At 49.3% G+C, this 15,097-nt stretch overlaps 6 protein-coding genes across 6 annotated transcripts; 3 read left to right on the forward strand and 3 right to left on the reverse strand.

Annotated features, from left to right (window-relative positions):
* Nucleotides 1-148: 148 nt before the first annotated feature.
* Nucleotides 149-531, reverse strand: FIESC28_03951 (uncharacterized protein; the record flags this gene model as incomplete). Its single annotated transcript, XM_031158100.1, has 3 exons — nucleotides 149-310; nucleotides 364-432; nucleotides 493-531. The coding sequence occupies 3 exons, from the start codon at nucleotides 529-531 to the stop codon at nucleotides 149-151; spliced, it is 270 nt and encodes an 89-aa protein (XP_031017800.1).
* A 1,264-nt stretch (nucleotides 532-1,795) lies between these two features.
* Nucleotides 1,796-5,190, forward strand: FIESC28_03952 (uncharacterized protein; the record flags this gene model as incomplete). The annotated part of the gene is made up of 5 exons (XM_031158101.1): nucleotides 1,796-3,320; nucleotides 3,369-3,919; nucleotides 3,971-4,227; nucleotides 4,279-4,613; nucleotides 4,676-5,190. The coding sequence occupies 5 exons, from the start codon at nucleotides 1,796-1,798 to the stop codon at nucleotides 5,188-5,190; spliced, it is 3,183 nt and encodes a 1,060-aa protein (XP_031017801.1).
* A 944-nt stretch (nucleotides 5,191-6,134) lies between these two features.
* Nucleotides 6,135-8,315, forward strand: FIESC28_03953 (uncharacterized protein; the record flags this gene model as incomplete). The annotated part of the gene is made up of 5 exons (XM_031158102.1): nucleotides 6,135-6,292; nucleotides 6,353-6,442; nucleotides 6,497-6,652; nucleotides 6,700-6,922; nucleotides 6,972-8,315. The coding sequence occupies 5 exons, from the start codon at nucleotides 6,135-6,137 to the stop codon at nucleotides 8,313-8,315; spliced, it is 1,971 nt and encodes a 656-aa protein (XP_031017802.1).
* Nucleotides 8,316-8,571: 256 nt separating this feature from the next.
* On the reverse strand, nucleotides 8,572-9,585 carry FIESC28_03954 (uncharacterized protein; the record flags this gene model as incomplete). Its single annotated transcript, XM_031158103.1, has 2 exons — nucleotides 8,572-9,451; nucleotides 9,512-9,585. 2 exons carry the CDS (start codon nucleotides 9,583-9,585, stop codon nucleotides 8,572-8,574), a joined length of 954 nt encoding a protein of 317 aa, XP_031017803.1.
* Nucleotides 9,586-10,341: 756 nt separating this feature from the next.
* FIESC28_03955 (uncharacterized protein) lies at nucleotides 10,342-11,274 on the forward strand (the record flags this gene model as incomplete). The annotated part of the gene is made up of 3 exons (XM_031158104.1): nucleotides 10,342-10,389; nucleotides 10,437-10,524; nucleotides 10,571-11,274. The coding sequence occupies 3 exons, from the start codon at nucleotides 10,342-10,344 to the stop codon at nucleotides 11,272-11,274; spliced, it is 840 nt and encodes a 279-aa protein (XP_031017804.1).
* A 192-nt stretch (nucleotides 11,275-11,466) lies between these two features.
* On the reverse strand, nucleotides 11,467-11,939 carry FIESC28_03956 (uncharacterized protein; the record flags this gene model as incomplete). Its single annotated transcript, XM_031158105.1, has 2 exons — nucleotides 11,467-11,483; nucleotides 11,576-11,939. 2 exons carry the CDS (start codon nucleotides 11,937-11,939, stop codon nucleotides 11,467-11,469), a joined length of 381 nt encoding a protein of 126 aa, XP_031017805.1.
* Nucleotides 11,940-15,097: the final 3,158 nt, after the last annotated feature.

Here is a 15,097-nt window from a genome sequence, read left to right on the forward strand (position 1 = left end):
TCACGTATGCATTGGGTCCAGGAGTCTTTTTTGCGCAGGCCGCACCAGATACCAGATTATTGTAGATTAAAGTAATTGATCCTCAACAGCCAAAACACCTCCAAACCCCATTTTTATCCATTCAGATCATCGTCGAGAGGTTGTTCGATTAGTCGACGGTGACGCCGAGCTGTCGCAGCTCAACCTTGGCCTGCTCAATCTCCGCTGTGAGCTCCTTGTGCGCGTTGGGGACATCGTTGAAGGTGAGGATGCCGAAGCCGAGACGGAAGAGAAGGTATGCGCCAAAGGACACAAGAGCCCAGAAAGGAAGCTGCACCAAATATTAGTAAACAATTCGCCAGTCATTTGCAGGGTTGAACGTACCACGGGGACGATCTGCTCCTGGATCAGGGGAGGAAGAGGGATGAGCTCGAGGAAAAGAGCAAGGTAGAGCTATCACAGTCAGTATTTATCGATCGATCAGAGATTCGAGGGTGTTTGTACGGAGGAGACGAGGAGGGCGAGAGAGATGGTTTGCTGAGCGCGAGTCATCTTGGCGGTGTTGATTAAGGAGCGTGAGTTGAGCGATCGCGGGGCGTCGATTCGATTGCGATTGATGGTTGAGGAGACGTGTATAAGTTGTCAGGGGTCGCGTGGTGGAAATTCCCGATGACTAAGGTGGGGAAGCGGGTGTTAGGTAATCATGCAGGGGGGCGTTGACTGCAGTCGATGTTTGGAACGCCTTCAGCGTTTGGAAGAGAAATTGTTTGTCCCTATTCTTGCAGAAGACCTGAACGTCTTTTCGGTAATTTCAAGGCTGCAAAGATCGTCGTGTCAAAGTTGTAGGGAAGGTGGCTCAGGATCTATGGCAACAGACTGCCCAGGTTCAAATGGCTACCCTGGACAACTTCCACAGTGGCCAGGTACACCAACCTATTGAAGAGGAGATACTTTCAGACCAGGGGCAATGATCGATTGAAAGAGACCCTGGATATTAAAGAATATCCTAGACATGGACCGGTAGCCATTCTGAAAGGCTAACGAACGCCCGATTGTGAAGTGTCATATTTCGTTAGCTCTCATGATGCCAACCGTGATCATGGTTTGTAACAGTCGAATCAACGGGATCATCCTCATAGACTAAGATATGAACACGTTTAACCTACCATTCTCTATAGGATATTAGCCTTTCGATGCAAGGTGAAGCTTTCCCACTAATCTGACCACAACAGCCTTAGTATAGCGGGTTAAATGTTGGAAATCAATTCAACGATTAAGGTTACTTGTCACATTATAAATATTTGTGAAACGTCGGCAGAGAAAGAACAAAGACCTTGGCCTTGTTTTGCCAAGTTGGTATATACTGACTACCACATGAGGGATGGTAAGCCTGTCTAGTATTTGTTGTCTACTGGTGCAGAACGTCTTGAGATATGTAAGCTGCCGCCTACCTTACTTGTCTAAAGACCATTTGGATTCTATACTGAATTGTGAATCACAGTCTCCACTCCTGCCTTCTCTTGATTGATTTCAGTATCCCCTTCTCCTGCCTAATCCTTTTTTAACCCTCTCACCTCATCTCTTCTCCCATTTCAGCAAACACGGATCTTCTCCCTTTCACCCTACCTCACACCTTATCTCTTCTCACATCTCAACGATACGGATATTCTTCTTTCACTCCTACAAACTCACAGTTCCGCGATTAACACTCTTCATCCTCCTTACTTTACTACCTATCCTCTCCCATTCTTTCTTGCATCACATTTCCAATCATCGCTCAACATCTTTGAAAATCTTCCCCCCTTCACCATACACCATGGAGGCTGGGGGAAGAGCGCTACCGAAGCCTATTAAGCGCGAGGCCTCGCCAGGCTTTGACGCCGGAACCGACAGCGCGATTTCAAAGCGCCAGTGCGATGAGGCATCTGGCATAGTTCATCCTCAGATCCAGTTCCCGTGGCAAACTTGCCGAGATCTGGACGATGTTGAGCGCCTAAAGATCAAAGAGAAGGCTGTCCGACAAGCCAGAAAGAACTGCCTAAGAATCAGTCGTTTACTTAAGGGTACCATGGAGCAGCTCAAACAACGACAAGACGCAAAGTATTCTGTTATGATGGGAGAGAACATCATCAAGCAGTGGTGTAACGATTATGGCGAGTACTACTCCGAGTATCTGATGCTTCTTGAAACTTTGACTAATATTCGGAAAGACAAACTTTGCAAATCGAAGAACAAACTCGAGATTCTAGTAGGCGTGGAGGGTCCTACTGGTGCTGGAAAGTCGTCATTCTTGGGATGCCTTTTGGGCATTCCTGAATTGTTCCCAGCGGGCCAAGAAGCTGCCTCCACTGCTGTTGTCGGCAAAGTATCGTGGAACTATTCGAGCAACTGTCATGACAAGTTTCGGGCTACAATCGTGTTTCGAAAGAAGGCTGAAGTCGAGAATGACTTGGTGTCTTTGCTACTGGAGATCAATCGATCAGCTGCTCTCGAAGATAGCGACTTTGGCGAAGAGGATGACTCCATAGAAGGTCTTATCGCCGCCAAGATCGAATCAAAGGAGAGGATCGACTACGAACTTCCCAAAGTCAAAGCTGTCTGGGGACTTGATAAGCACGGCGTGGTGGAGCTCGCACAGCAGCACTCTGATGAGCGCACTTACAGCGAGATAGTCGCAAGTATACTGGAGACAAATCCGGATGCGCTCCAATACCTTGATGCTGGTGAGGAAATGGTGAGCAGCGGGACTGCAATTGAACTGGCGAACATCATCAAGCCATTTCTGGACTCGACCTCCCAAAGCAATGGAGATGGAAATCGTTGGTCTACATGGCCGCTGGTCAAAGAGGTTCAGATATACGCCAAAGCCGATATCCTCAAGTCTGGAATCACTCTAGTTGATCTTCCTGGTTGCGGAGACGCGGTGGCTAGCCGTTCTGATATCGCCCAAAAGTTTGCTCGTCGACTGGATGTGAGAATGGTGGTCAGTCCTATTATTCGAATGGCAGATGAGAAGCAAGCACAGACTCTCATGCAGAATGGCTTCGAGCAAGCACAAATGAGGATCAGTGGAAAGCTTGATGGGAACGGGTTCGCCGTTGTTGGATCGAAAATAGACGATCTAAAGGTTGATACTTATATCAACGACTGCATGGACCTCCGTGACGACGTGGAGCTTCGCAAGAGCCAGACTAGACTCCACGCACTCATCAAGAAGCAGGCAGACCTGAAATCCAAACAGTCGCTGCTGAAGGAGACCAGCAAGAAGGCCAAAAGTGCTGAGAGGGGCGCAGCGAAGCAACTTGCGAGCACTCTGAGAAAGCCTGCATTTAGTCACAAGCGTAAGTATACCCAACACACTGGAAACAACTACTAACATTGAGAAACAGTGAAAGAACTTGAAGCCAAGAGAGACAAAACAGCCATGGATTCTGATGAAGCGGACAAGGCACTTGAACAAAATGAAAATCGTCTAGAGCGAGCTACCCAGGAGATATTGTACCTGAAGCATTTCATCCACCATCGAGCTATATCTACGAGAAACAGACGTGTCATGTCGAACATTCGAACCAGTTTGGCTCGTAATCTTGAGGACAAAGACGACAGGAAGAAGCCTGTACAATCGCAAGGTGAACTAGACTTCTTTCTTCCCATCTTCCCTGTATCAACCAGGGCGTTTTGGGAACTGGAAGACAGTCAAAAGGCAATGGATGGATTTCCTACTCCCAAGTTTACTGGAGTCCCTGCTGTTAAGCAGTGGCTTCACAGAGCCACAATGAGTAAGCGCGAGAAACACCTGGACGAGTCGTTGGACGGCTACCAAAGCTTGATAACAATGATGCGAACCTACTCTCAACCAACTGGCCATGATGGTGAGTTTACATTTACAAGGCAAGATGTCGAGCACGCGCTTGCTGCGACCCATGAAACCTTTGAACATGTAAGTGAACCCGTTCGACAACCTTATAAACTCTCTAACACTCTGTTCTAGAGATTGGGTCAAACACTCGCCGCAGCATCATACAGAATCGACAAGCTCAATCCACTCAAGAAAAAAGACAAAGCCATGAAGAGATTCATAGCAGAAGCCGAAACGATTGTGTCCAAGTGGGGAAAAAAGTTCCCTGACGACGCTGACAACGATGCCAAGATAACATGGAATACTTATGGTGCAAACATTTCTCGCAAGGGGACGGCCTGGACGACGAAGGGCAACCCACCTATTAGATATAGTTGGATGGAGAATCTGTGAGTCAAATTATTCCCTCCCCGATAGGCCTCGACTAATACATTCTGTAGAGCTTCGCCTGTGGTGGAAAGCATCAGCAAAGACTGGGACGCACAGATGAACAAAGAGTTACCAAAGCTCAAATCACTGATGATGGCATATTTCTCGCTGACCTGGACTCAATACCTGGACCAGCTTCATGAGGTCCTTAGATCAAAGGTACCGTCCCTTGGTCACAGGTTCAGCATCATACGACCGAACCTGGACCGCTCCCAGCGAGCAACCGAGACAAAGATCCTCGGAACTCTCAACGATCTTTCTCAAAAGACATCGAACGTCGTCTTCGATGCTGTCAACTACCTAAATCAAGAGATGAGATCGACGTTTCAAGCGGCCCTGACTATCAGTGAGTAATGCCAGTGATCCTGGAAGTATGGCAGAGTGCGCAAAGCTGACTAGAGCATGAAGCTGGAAAGAAATCATTCGCGAATCGCAAACACCTAATCTTGAGCAAGGTGCAGAACGATGTCCAACCAATGTGCAAAGAAATGATCAAACGCCTGGAGGATGGACTCGCAGAAAGGAAGGCAGTGGTGCCAGATCAACTGCGGAAGATAGCCGGAGAAGCAATCGCCGGCGTCCAACGGCAATTGTCATTTCTGGTCAACAATCTTGTGGAGAACTCCCGGCATGATCTGGAGATGCGCGCGAAGAAATCTGAAGTTCAGAAAACAATCCGTGACATGATCGCAAAGTGGGAGAATGATTGGACTGAGAAGGGTAACCTTGGCAGTCACATTCTGGACGAAGATCTCAGCATCCCAGACATGATCCCCAAGCCCGACTTTGAGTATAGCGATGTGGAGGAAGACGAGGAAGAACAACTGGAGGAAGACACTATGAGCGTGGATGAGGACGAGATTGATGATATCAGCGTGGAAGACGATGATCCCAATGACAAGGACTTCATCTGCGGACGTTGAGTTGCTCAGATGGGAGCGAAATTCAAGTCTGGCTTGAACATGGGAAGATTGAGCAAGGTTACTTGGAACATTTTAGTGGGAAGTGGACGGAGAATTCGCTTGGGAATTTGCTAGATGAGCATTGCGCGCAGAGACGATGAGATTTGAGGACCATGATACCCCCAATTGCCCCAGATACCCCAGATACCCCCAATTAGCACAGAGCACATAGACACACACCTAAATTGAGATTGACAACATTCACTGAGATAATACTCGCCTGCTTTGTCCTAGTCCTGATGTGTTGGCAGTATCGTGGCCGCTCTTAGTAGTAGTTTTGCTATATACCCAAGATAGCCGTCATTGGCATTAAGCTCACAATATATTAACCTTAATTTAGACTCATGGAGGCTGAGTTCCATTGAAACAACCCGTGCCAGTCGTTTCCGAAGCAATGTTAGCTGTCGCTTATTGTTATCCTCACGGACTGTACGGTCGAGTGTCTCAGCTGACTACCTCCGCAAAGATCTGCAAAGCTGAGCTTGGCAGTCAGCACCCCTCACGGTGGCTTTGTCCGGAGATGTCCACGGAGCTCCTCTGTACCTATCAACATCTCTGAGAGTACGCTGTCAAGAAAATACAACATACGCGGTCGGGAGGCTGTGAATGAGAGCATCACCGCCAAGGACCCAACAGACGAATTAATTGAGACAACTTCAGGCTGAAGTTTAGAGTTTTTATTCTGGCATCAAGACAATTGCATGGAGAAAGGCCAAGATGTGAATAGCTTCGGGGGCGGAGAGCTTGGAGATGCAAGTGAGAGTGAAGGGTATATCGTGTCAATTGTATCGTCTTGTAGTGAGACTGAAGGGTATATAAGAGATTGTTCATCTGTACTTTGGGAATGGAATTATCTAGCAGAGCATCTCTGAACAAGCACTCTTTCCTATATCTCCTATTTTATCATGGTTATCAATCGTTTCAAAGTCGCCGTCGCGGCTGCTTTGGCTGCTGGCTCGACTACCTTCGCTACTAAAGAAGAGGTCGGTTGCCAGTCTACTAAGGACGTCGATGTTTACGACTACGTCATTGTCGGGTCTGGTCCAGGAGGTGGTTCTCTTGCGTGAGTCAAAACTCCATCTTCTACACCCAAGAGATAACAGGGTGGCTAATTTGGTTGCAGTGCAAACCTAGCTCAAGAGGGACACTCGGTTTTTCTCATCGAGGCTGGAGGTGACAACCATACCAGTCTCAACGAAGAATTTCCCTTACTGTGAGTTCAGGCCATTCCCTGCGTACTCAAATCCCGAAATTAACCCATTTGTAGGGCCAGAACTGCTGCCGAGACGCCTGGCCACTCGTGGCAGTTCTTCGTTCAACACTACGAAGATTTCGAAGCAGCCCGTCGCGATCCCAAGTACACCTACATCCAGACCAATGGATCCTACTATGTTGGTCTTGACCCACCCGAGGGAGCCAAACCGTGAGTAATGCTGTGTTTCAGAGCGAGTGTGAAGCTGACTGTGATAGTGCTGGTCTGTATTATCCTCGCGGCTCGACACTGGGTGGCAGTGCACAGGTCAATGCTATGAACTTTGCCTGGTCTCCTGACAACGAGTGGGATTACATTGCGAATATCACAGGCGACAAATCTTGGGGTCATGAACATATGCGACGTCATTTGATGAACCTCGAGAACTGTACCTATGTTCCCGAGGGCAGCCCTGGCCATGGCTTCGATGGATATCTGGTGGTAAGCAGTCCTTAGATTCCCGTGATAGCAAAGATGCTGACATTATCAGAACGACCTAAGCAACGCGACCGTCAGGCTCGGTAACCCTAACGTCGCCAACCTCTACCAGCAGATGTTCCGCGAAGTAGAAGGCATCGACGTCGAAGATATCACTGAAATGACCGACCTCTTCACTCGTGACCTCAACGGCCCTGACCCCGACCGCTACAAGAATGGTCAATTGTTCAGCACCCCCAGCGCGATCGATCCCAGCACCGCAGCTAGAAGCGGCGGTGGCATCTACATCAACAAGGTCATCGACGCCGGCCATCCTCTGACTGTCAGCTTCCACTCCCTCGCCACAAAAGTCCTCCTCAAGCAGGGAAAGAACAAGAAGCCCAAGGCATTTGGCGTTGAGTACATGGTCGGAGAAGGCCTGTACTCTGCTGATGGGCGCTACGATCCCGAGCAGAAGGGTGAGGTGAAGAAGGTTTTTGCTAAGCATGAAGTTATTGTGTCGGGCGGTACATTCAATACCCCTCAGATTCTCATGCTTAGTGGTATTGGGCCGAAGGAGGAGCTGAAGGCCTGGGATATCCCCGTCGTCGTCGATCTCCCTGCTGTTGGCTCCAACCTGCACGACAACTACGAAGTTCCCCTGCAAATACGCGCCGAGCAGAACTGGTACGAGACCCCTGAGTCGCCGTGCACCGGTGCTTTCAACGACTCAGACCCCTGCTTCGTCCAGTGGCGCGACAACGCTGCCGGTCCCTACGCCGCTCGCGACAGCACCTACGGCGCCATCTGGCGAACGAGCCAAAGCTGGGATGAAGACGCAGACCTCATGTTCCTCAGCGGGCCCGGCCTCTCAGGCCTAGTCGGTTTCTACCCTGGCTACTCCAGAGGCGAACTCTCTGGCGAAGACCCGATGTACTGGATGCACGCTGTGGTAAAGATGCAAACATCCAACAGCGCCGGCACAGTCCGTCTCAACTCTTCCGATCCACGAATCCGCCCCAACATTAACTTCAACTACTTCTCCGAATCCGGCCCGCGCGATCTAGACGCTATCGTCGAAGGTATCGAGATGCTTCGCCGCGCATTTGACGCCACTGGTATTCCGTACACACAGCTTAGTCCCGATCCCGAGAACATGAGGCAGGGTATTCAGGATACGGCGTTCAGCCACCATGCTTCTTCGACATGCGCTATGGGCAAAGACAAGGAGAACTCTTGTGTGGACTCGAGGTTCAAAGTTTGGGGCGTTGAGAATTTGAGAGTTGTTGATGCTTCAGTGTTTCCCAGAAGCCCTGGTGGTATGCCTAATGGACCTACCTGGACTATCTCCAGGAAGGCTTTTGAGACGCTTTTGGAGGATAACCATAAGCCTAAGAATGGGACTGGTAAGTGGTAGGCTGGCGGATGAGTCTACTCTCGAAATTAAGAAGCATGAGATTGCGGTATGGGCGGGGTGATTGGGTAGAGTGAGATTAGAGATTGTTTACAGTAGATTGAGTCTTTCCTTTGTTATAGAAATGAGACGGATATTGGTAGAAACTGGACTTTCCTTCTATATAGATCTAAATATTACTTCACTCCTTTACCAAAACGCCTCTATCCTGCCCGAAGCAAACAATAACAACGAAAACAAAAAAGAACAAGACAACTTCTTAATGAACCCAGCCCTCCTTTCCCATAGTTTCTCTTGTCCAATCCTCCAACTTCTTAGCCAACTCTGCATTCTTCGCAAAGCCACTCTCCCACCAAGGCTCACCAAACCGATGGTAAATCTCAAGATACTGTCCACTCTGCTCGGCCTTCATATCCGGGCTGGCAGCACAGTAGAGGCTGTTCCAAGAGCCCTTATCAGCAGACCAGAGCATTCTGAAGCAGCGGAGTGCGCCGACTAGGTTCAGCATACCCTTCTCCGCAGGGTCGACGGTGGTTGCGAGGTTGGTCTCCACGAGGCCTGGGTGCACGGAAGTGACCCAGATCTCACCTTCCTTGTTATCTGAACCGGGACCGTATTTGTTGTGAAGGGTCTTGGTGTGGAGAACGTTGGCTAGCTTGCTTTGGCCGTAGCGCTCCCAGACGCCTTGGTCTTTGAGAGTGAGGTCCTCAAAGTTGATACCGGTCTTGGGGGCGCTCAAGTGGCCTGAGGAAGTAAGATTCACGATTCTTACACTTCCAGCAGGCAAGTCCTTTGCAGTCTTTTGCATCACAGGAATCAAATGCTCAGTAAAGACCCATTGCGAGATGTAGTTGGTCTGCCACTGGGCCTCATGGCCATCCTTGGTCATATCGAAGGGCGTAGCCATGATACCAGCGTTATTCACAAGACCGTGTAGAGATGTTTCGAGGGTGAGGAAGTGCTTGGCCGCTGTGACGACGCTGGAAAGATCCATAAGATCCATTTGTAGAAGGTCGACTTTTGCTTCGGGATGGGCTTTCTGGATTTCGGAGATGGCTGTGTTGCCCTTCTCGAGGGAGCGGGTGCACATGTAGACTTGGGCGCCGTGGGCTGCGAGGTGTAGGACTGTGTAGTAGCCCCTTTGAAATGTTAGTTGGATATTCTATGGCGGTGGAGGTGGTGAGTGAGGTAGTGCTTACATTCCAGCATTACCGCCAGTGACGATGAAGACTTTGCCTTCGAGACTGGGGAGGTTGTCAGGGTGGAAAGACATGATGTGTAAGAGTGAGCTTGAGGTGGGTATTTGAGCTGGATGTATGGGAAGATGCAGAGAGATATCAGAAGATGATGTTCAAGTGATTGTGTTGAGCTGTTGATGATGAGGATAATACCAGAAAGGCGAGGATAACTGCGATATTTATATTCATCTTTCCAAGGGCTCTTGGGAGCATTCTTTCCTAGAGCACGGAGCTCCGTTCTTCTGGATGTGAGCAACTTGCACGTAGTCCAAGCCATCCATGTCGATGTGAACAGCCTGCATGCACTACTGTATCTGGATGCCAAAATAACCGAGCCAGCAAATGGCCTTAGAATCCATGAACTATTCTGTCGCTCAGATTATCTCCGGCTGTCTTTATACCCGGCCTCGCTGAAGAGTGAGCAACCTGCATATCAAGGCTTTAACCCGAAACGAACAAAGTTCCAACCGTTGGTGAGCAGCTTGCATGACGCTAAGCCAAGCCAAGTTGGTCACCCGCAGGGTGTCAGAAGAATGAACCGTCATAAGCATAAGAGACGAAATAACTTAGGTCATCTTATGCTGATTTAGACAAGGATTTAGACTAATCTTTATTGATAGCCTAATCCTTAGACGACATTATTTCTGCTACCCACCAGGTTTACCTCCAGATGACAACCAATAGCACAATGGCACTGTCTGCGCCTCATGATCCTTCGCTTGATAATGGTGAGTGAGCAGACTGCATATTCAGAGACAAAGCAATTCCCCTCATTCTTCATCATCAGCAACATGAGTACGCACGGGATAGAGCTGGCTTCCATGCCGCAGCTAGTCGAGGTTCGTACTAACGTCCCGGTGTTCTGTGGCTTATTGATCGAATATAGGCGATAAGGAAGGAAGATGACTGGACTGGGACAAAAGATGCTGCTGCGAGAAGAAGAGCGCAGACTAGACTCAACATGAGAGCGTATAGTGAGTAGATAAGTTGCTTTCTTATGCCATTCTAATGATCGGGTAGGAAAACGTAAAGCTCTAGCGAAAAAAGCTGACGATATGTCACTCGTCAAGCAAGAGACGACTATTGATTTCTGGGATATCAAACAAGGACTCATGTCGAGTGTTGCGGCATCTAATTCCAAGAAAGTATACAACTCCAAAACGCCACTGCTGCCACATGGAACAAAAATTAACCAGTCAAAAATCGTCTTCCCTCTCTGTCCAGACCATCTCATCACACTCCTCCAATACAACGCCCTCCGCGCTCTATCCGTCAACCGCACCCTAATATCAGGAATTCTCTACACACCTCTCGAATGCGATCAGGAAGTCATCCACGTAGTTCCCTACCCATCAAACCCCTCGTCCGTTCCAGCCGCACTTCTCCCAACGATTCTTCAACAGACGGTCCCTCATGGAGACTGGGTTGATTTATTCCCCTCTCCAGAAGGCCGTGACAATCTCATTCGTGCTCTGGGGACTTTTGATGAAGATGAGCTCTGGGCTGACTGTATTGGCGGGCTGTATGAAGGATATCCGGATGATGAGATGGAGAGAAGGGGTATGATCGCTTGGTCGCCGCCGTGGGATATTTCGGGGTGGGAGATGTCGGAGGGTTTTGTTGAGAAATGGGGTTGGTTGTTTAAAGGTTTATCAGGGCCTTTTGAAGCGACGAATCGATGGAGGATCAAAAGAGGTGAAGAGCCACTCTCTCACACGTCTTAGATCAAAATTCGGAGCGCCGGGAACAGCCTTCCCGAGTCCTGCTGGGAGTTGCAAAACTCACGCCACCAAGCAAAGTCACTCGTTTCGTATACAAGTGGTTCCGGAAAGAGGCTGTCCCTTTGATGTCTGAACATTCCCCCTGTCGCTGGGCAAGCCCAACTGTGAGTATCGCCTTGCGCGATCCTGCGTATTCTATGCTTGTCTTCCCTCTGCAGATGATGAAGCCTGCAATACTTCACAGCTCCCAGTAGCCCACCATTTGCTGGTCTTGCGGATGGGTCTCTTGGCCTCGAGCACTCACTGGGCAAGACAGGAACTATCAGGATGTCCTTCTTGTAGTTGAACCATGTCCGTTGCTTACACTTTCGTGCCGCGAAGGTGAGCTCGTAGCCTTGACCCATCAAATAGTCACGGGATTCGCGACATGTGTGCAGGAGGGGTGGTATTTGGGTCGCGCTGGTAAAGTACACCCTTTCGTCGGGAGTGCTATAGGGTCCAAGGGTTGATGGTGAAGCAGAGACATTCGAGGGAACGGGTAGGGACTCATCAAGGTCTTCGGCAGGGTCACCGTGGCCTCGAAGGTAGACATAACGGGGTGGTGTGGCGAATAGATATATCTTGTAACGCAGCTCCGGAGGGAGGATAGCGAAGGAAGGACGCTCCATGGTGAATTTGATGTTGAGTTCTGGTCAAGTGTGCAAAGACGAGGGAAGGATGGCGAAGGCACGAAGCGACGCTTCACATTCAGGTGAAATTGAAAATGATCGGGGGGGTCAGTTCCGTCGCTTGTAGTTGATCGGAATGTTCTGTAGCTTGGATGTTGGAGAGAAAAGCCCGCGACTGGCTTGGAGGAAGCAAAGTCTTCTTTATAAACCTAAGGATCATCAAGTTGCAGTACAGGCAGGTCTCCAGGATTTAGCTTCCAACTGAAAATGTTTATTACTAAATTCATCGACGAGAACTTTGAAAAGTATACACAGAACTGTGTGCTTTTTCTGAGGATATGGATCAGTACTCGAGCCAAAATCAACATAAAGTTCACACAAAACATTTGTGGTCAGGTTCGTGCTTTAATACCTCAGATAAGTAGTAGGATTAAGGATGCGGGTTTGTGTGTTGGCGCATATGGAGTCCTTTTGCAAAGTCTCTTGACTGTTGGGATGCGGGAGTTTTTGAAAATCGATGTTGAGTCTCACTTGAATAACTTTGATGTACTCGAAGCATTGCCACGTACCCAAGCTGAAGGAATCGACATGATCGTCGTAACCATCCACGGGTCAGTCGTTGTCCGTGCTACAAGAACTGGACGGCTGGGTAGACCGCGGTAGTAGCAATGCTTCTCATCGTCGTAACGCAGCGCTGCTGCCATTTAATAGAGGGAGAAGGACTGACGGCACCCACTGGCTTCTTCCCAAACAACTATCACAATGTCCACAGCTTGGCTTGCTGATCCCATCGTAGCCAGCTCCTGATCAATAATCGGATACATGTTTAAGACGAAACGTACCTGATATAATAGCGAGTGAGCTGGAGCCGAGGCTGGAGAAGGACTTGGGTTCTTGTCCTGACCAGGTTTGGGAGTTCATTGTGGCCGAGTGTGGCAGGCCTTCGGCGAGCCGCAGCATCTGTTGGATTGTGTTTGAGAATATGTAATATGTCGGGATTGGCAAAGCGGGTGGGGGATCAAGATTGGCCGATTCCCGCATTTCAGTAGAGTAGGGTCTTGCTCGATGTGTTCGACGCGCCCGTCACGCGGCACATGAAGGAGAGCCCGAACCTCTTCATCAGCAAACTCGGATTCGACCGCCACCTGGGCACGCTGTCGTTTGCGCAGATCCTGCAGCTGACCGAGCCGAGGCAGCACGTCCAGGTCTGGATACCCGCCTTCACGAAGATCACGAGAAAGGTCAACAACTTCCCGGCGGCGATGAAGACCGGGCCGATCGCCATGGTCCTTAACCGGAGGACCACCACCCCTGCCCCGTCGGGACCCTTGACGACCATCGAGGACGAAACCCTGAGGACGTACATTCGAGAATTGATTGCTGGTTGTATACCTGGAGGATGCAAGTCGCAGGGGATTGTCGCGCTGTGGAAAAGCTGAGGACTCGCCTGTCCGCCTCGGTCTTGTACACCACAGCTGCCATCTGTGTCTGTCTCTGTGAGACTCGTTCAGGCTGGTTTTACTTCCGTAGTCCAACAGGTTTTCCTATCCACCTTGCTGGACTTAGACTAGACGCATATGTGCTCAGAGTCGATACAATTTGGGATGTGGAAATGGTTACTCGTATATGACCCCTGATCCAACAGCTGTCGCATGCTCTCGTCGATGTGGTGTGTAATCACCACGAGGCAACGGCCGCACTGCAGTTTTGCCGGGTTTTCTTTGTCGCTGGACTTGGATGAAGTACTGTCTACCGGTGCCCTTGAAGTCGGGCTGTGGCCGTCTGCTGGATTTTATTATGTCAATCCCCTCGCGAGCCATGTTAGCAACCTAGGCCGATCCATCTTCATCTGTCACAAGTACACCCAAGACTGCCAGATCCCGCGCAACGATGTCCAGGTGATAAAGCTCCATCTTCTTATTCTCGTCTTTGGTGAACGGGATCCAAAGACTAACATTTCCCCGGCAGAAGGCAAGTTGTCATTCAATATGCAGCAAAGGAAGGGTCCGTTATAGACATCACAAAATTAGCTCGCGCAATGCTACAGTTGCAATCCGTGACGTACATACGAAATTCGAGATAAGGAAGTTGGCGTCTTTCAATCCGTTCCGAACTTTTTCCATTCCCACTTGTGCCTATTTTCCTTATACACAGCTATTCACGCACCTTCAGCCGGGCCTGGGTTCGCAGAGTCTCCTTCAATGTCCATCGTATCCGCATTTGCGTGGGTGAAGGCGACGTGGAACTCAGAAATGGCGGCGACGCAGGGCTAAGCTGGTGACGACACGAGAGACGACGCCTCAATTTCTCCGTGTTCAAATCTACCAAATCGGATTGAGGCTTAAAGCACACATTGAGGCGATGCGGTCGCCCCGGCGGAAAGAAGGTTTCCCAACTGTGCTAGGGCTGTATTGCCACGTGTTGTCAGCCCCGATATGGTCAAGCTACGAGCTACGATTGAGAACTCTTTCCTCAACTAAAGCAAGGAGACCGTTGACCTTAAGCCTCAATTCGATCCGATTCCGTAAACTCTAACGTCGTTGAATGCTGTCGTCACCAAACGTGACTCGTAGTTTACCCCACAGTTGATCTACGATGTGAAACTTGGTGGACGATTGGACTGCAGACAAAGCACGATTCATGGCGTGAAACATAACCCCTTACGCTAAGTTACAAGCTTAAGGGCTTCTACAGAATTCTTCGGGGCCTGGACTGAGCCATTTGAAGTTTGCGCCGTAGAAGTTTCGGGTAGCTGTAGGTTAACCTTGGAAGTCTCCAAGCAGTAAACCCAGAGAGGCATCATGCCGAGGTCAGGCACACATTGTTACAAGCCTTGGAGACTAATTTATCTGCTACCCAAAGGCACAGTTCAAACAGCAGGCACCTGGCAGGCCTGGATATACGGATACACTATGAAACGTAAAAATGTCTGAAGAAAGAAAAAGAGGAAACTGGACAAATGCACCCCGTGACGGAATATTTTGTTTGTCGCGCCGAGCCCAGGGTCCATCCGTCATCCATGTAATACCGGAGATAATAAAAACAAAAGGCGTTTGTACTGTAACTATTCTAGGAAAAGTAACACGTCATTGAGGAAATATTGTCCTGTATTACAAACAATAGTGTCTGTTTTGTTTACATGGGACGGAAACGAAAGA

This window comes from Fusarium coffeatum (genome assembly GCF_003316985.1).
Source record: "Fusarium coffeatum strain FIESC_28 chromosome Unknown BRIP53273_contig_82, whole genome shotgun sequence".
Classification (NCBI taxonomy): Eukaryota; Fungi; Ascomycota; class Sordariomycetes; order Hypocreales; family Nectriaceae; genus Fusarium; species Fusarium coffeatum.